This window comes from Sinocyclocheilus grahami, unplaced genomic scaffold (genome assembly GCF_001515645.1).
Source record: "Sinocyclocheilus grahami isolate Dianchi unplaced genomic scaffold, SAMN03320097.WGS_v1.1 scaffold48.1, whole genome shotgun sequence".
Classification (NCBI taxonomy): domain Eukaryota; kingdom Metazoa; phylum Chordata; class Actinopteri; order Cypriniformes; family Cyprinidae; genus Sinocyclocheilus; species Sinocyclocheilus grahami.
Genome location: NW_015505227.1, coordinates 216,250 through 220,086, shown reverse-complemented (window position 1 = coordinate 220,086; position 3,837 = coordinate 216,250). Strand labels below are relative to the sequence as shown.

The 3,837-nt window shown below is 34.5% G+C and overlaps 1 protein-coding gene across 1 annotated transcript in view; it reads left to right on the top strand.

The window, feature by feature from the left end:
* The window catches only part of LOC107582861 (solute carrier family 35 member B1-like), a 22,847-nt gene that overhangs the window by 6,814 nt on the left and 12,196 nt on the right, over nt 1–3,837 (top strand). Inside the window, exons 5-6 of the mRNA XM_016268877.1 lie at nt 1,375–1,535; nt 1,632–1,758. Of these exons, the coding sequence (XP_016124363.1) occupies nt 1,375–1,535; nt 1,632–1,758 (288 nt within the window). The remainder of the gene's footprint in view (nt 1–1,374; nt 1,536–1,631; nt 1,759–3,837) is intronic.

Sequence of the window (3,837 nt, the reverse complement as noted above, 5' to 3'; positions counted from 1 at the left end):
ATGCTCTTTTGCTCTTTTACAAGTTGTTTGAACTGAAATGTGTGTTGGCATTGTGTACACAACCACCCTATAATGATAACCAGCGTTTTAGCGTTTTTTTTTTTAATCCGCTCAAATCTTTACCCCTTTCTCAAATCGAGCCGATCTCAGATGCCTGTCTGTGTGACGTCACAAAAACAGGCCCCTCCCACAATCGTGATCCAGCTTCACCAACAGAAGAAGTGAGTGTAAGGTTTTTTTAATGAATCTTTGCAAATCGCTTTTCCTAATAATGTGCTAATTAGCAAGTTTCACGATGAATGCAGCTAAAGTCAACAATCCCTCAGAGAGCAGCTCGGAAGAGAGGGGTGGGGTCAGCAGAGCTCATTAACATTTAAAGGAAAATGCTACAAAACGGCGTGCTCTGAAAAGAGCTGTTTTTGACAGGGTAAAAAAAGGTGTTTTTTACACTACCATTGAGAATTTTTTTTACCAAACTATGTTACAGACTTTTCATTAAGACCCTAAAGAATCATATCAACATGTGGAAAATGGGCATCCTATGACCCCTTTAAACTGATCATAAGTGACCGTGAAGACATTTATAATCTTACAAACAATTTCTCTCAAATAAATGCTAAGCATTGATGATAATAAGAAATGATTCTTGAGCAGCAAATCAGCATATTAGATTGATTTCTGAAGGATCATGTGACATTGAAGACTTTAGTAAACAGCTTTGCCATCACAGGAATAAATTGCATTTTAAAATCAAATAGAAAAGTAATTTTTTAAAATTGTAATAATATTTGAGTATTTCACAATACTATATTTTTACTGTATTTTTGATCAAATAAATGCAGCCTTGGTGAACATAAGAGACTTATTTAAAAAAAAAAAAAAAACATTAATAAAATATTACTGACCCCAAATGTTTGAATGCTAAAGAGTGGGCCCAGAATTTTTGGACCCTTATTAAGTGTTATTTGGAGACACACACACACACTTGCAAGAAAAACAAATAATATAAAATGAATGAAAAATTACATAAAATGATTAGGACACACAAAGTCAGTAGTTAATAGAAAAAATTAATTGGACATGTTGTTTGCAAGTCATTATAAAACATCTAAGAAAAGCGAAGTTCTGAAAAAATGGTTTAGAACCATTTGTTTGTGGATACCACTCAATTTTTTTCCCGATGCATTTTTAAGTGTGACTTAAGTGTCCAAATACTTTTTTGGCCACTGTAGCTTTCATTCATATCTCATCTGGATGTATTTTTTAGACTACAAAATTTCTGCTTGCCTCACATGTTCAGTGACTAACACTGAGCATATATTCCCATATGGCCATATTTTTTGGCTTATGTTTGTTGTCCCCTTGGTTCCACAGTGATGATTCTGGGTGTCACAATCCTAAGGAAGAAATATCCCATGGCGAAGTATCTGTGTGTGTTTCTAATCGTCGCCGGGGTCGCTCTCTTCCTCTACAAACCCAACAAAGGCTCCAGCACATCAGATGAACACAAATCTGGTTTTGGAGAGATGCTACTGGTTGGTCTTTCTTTAAATCTATTACATTCTCTCCCTTATTTACCATTTCCTGTTGTCTGGTTAAAGCAGATCTGATGCGTGTGTGTTTGACTGTAGCTGCTGTCTCTGACGCTGGATGGGCTGACAGGTGTAGCTCAGGACCACATGAGGGCACGGTACCAGACGGGAGCCAATCACATGATGCTGAACATCAACATGTGGTCCACACTGGTCCTAGGAATAAGTGAGTTATAAAAGAGAGGCCTATTAAATTATAGGAACACTGGCACTTCATTAGTGAAATACTGGTTATTAAAGATAAAAGAATAAATGTTTATTATCACTTGAATGTAAGAACAGAGGACATACTGATTTTATAGACCCTTTGATCTGGGTGATATATTAGAAAATTCACAATAAATATATATTTTTTTCATGACTTCTGCATATGAGATTTAGACTGATTTTAAATTCAGTTTTTTTTAATTTTATTAAGTTGAATTTATTTCTGTGAATCTCTTTAAATAATGCACTTCAGTGAATCATTAAAAAAGTTCTGACGCAACGATTAATTCATATCATCACTCAAAGTGTTCATGGAAGTCACTGTGTGGCAGTTATGAAAGTGTTTTAGTTATAAATGCACTACAGTTTAAAATTTTTTTGTAATAAATTACATATTAAAATAGACGTTATTTTAAATTGTAATAATATTTCAATAAATTACATATTAAAATAGAAAACCGTTATTTTAAATTGTAATAATATTTCACAATATTACTGTATTTATGATCATATAAAATCAGCCTGGGTGACCATAAGACTTGTTTCAGAAACCTTACTGACTCCAAAATTGTGAACCGCAGTGTGTGAGAGCAAATATTGCTGTTTAGTACTGTTTTGACATGTTGGTGCATAAAATGAGAAGGACTAAATATAATTTTGGTATTCATGTAGCGAAAATCAGTGTTGAAAACATGCCATGATTTTTTTTCTCTATTTTATGGATTGCCATTAAGTTGAATTTATTTCTGTGAATCTCTTTAAATGCACTTCAGTGAATCATTAAAAAAGTTCTGACGCAACGATTAATTCATATCATCACTCAAAGTGTTCATGGAAGTCACTGTGTGGCAGTTATGAAAGTGTTTTAGTTATAAATGCACTACAGTTTAAAATTTTTTTGTAATAAATTACATATTAAAATAGAAAACCGTTATTTTAAATTGTAATAATATTTCACAATATTACTGTATTTATGATCATATAAAATCAGCCTGGGTGACCATAAGACTTGTTTCAGAAACCTTACTGACTCCAAAATTGTGAACAGCAGTGTGTGAGAGCAAATATTGCTGTTTAGTACTGTTTTGACATGTTGGTGCATAAAATGAGAAGGACTAAATATAATTTTGGTATTCATGTAGTGAAAATCAGTGTTGAAAACATGCCATGATTTTTTTTCTCTATTTTATGGATTGCCTTAAACATTTATAATCTACTTGGATGGATGTTTGGTTGAAATTGCTGCCTCTGTCATTCTTTTAAGCCATTTCAGAGCAAATGTATACATATTTAGATATCATTTTTAGTACCCCGCATTTATTTCCTCCTAGTTTTTGTATTCAAGTAGCACTATGTAACTTTTTCTGTGTTCAAAATTTGCAAAATGTATATAATGAGCAAGTACATCATGAATTCATCTTCCAAACCGCGTTTTTGTCTTATTCCGAATCACTACGGTACACTTATAGTAAGTACTTATATTTGGAGTAATGTAGCCTGGTTGGGTCGTCACCGCGTCACCGCTGCAGAGTAACCCATACCTGCATGAATCGCCATAGACATACACTTTGAGAAGTAGCTCCGGTTGGAATGTTCTTCTGCGGGATGTGTGCAGTTCTGTTTATTAACCGCTAGAGCGCCAAAAGTTACATATTGCTGCTTTAAAGGGGTCATATGATGCGATTTCAAGTTTTCCTTTCTCTTTGGAGTGTTACAAGCTGATTGTGCATAGATAAGATCCCTGAAGTTTGCAAAGACTAAAGTCTCAAAAGCAAAGAGGTATTCTTTATCAAAGTTAAGACTCTGCCACGCCCTCCTAAAACGGCTCGTTCTAACACGCCCCCACATATCTACCTCACTATGTGGAAATATTTGCATAATGCCACCCAAATGTTCACGCAAAGAAAGAAGGCGTGGTTTCAGTAACCGCAGTTAGTGTTGAAGCAGCATGTCAGGGAGACGCTGTGTGTTTCTAGGCGAAAGCAAAAGCACTTTATTTGGCCTTCCGGAAGTAGATGCATTTAGGAATCTTTAAGAT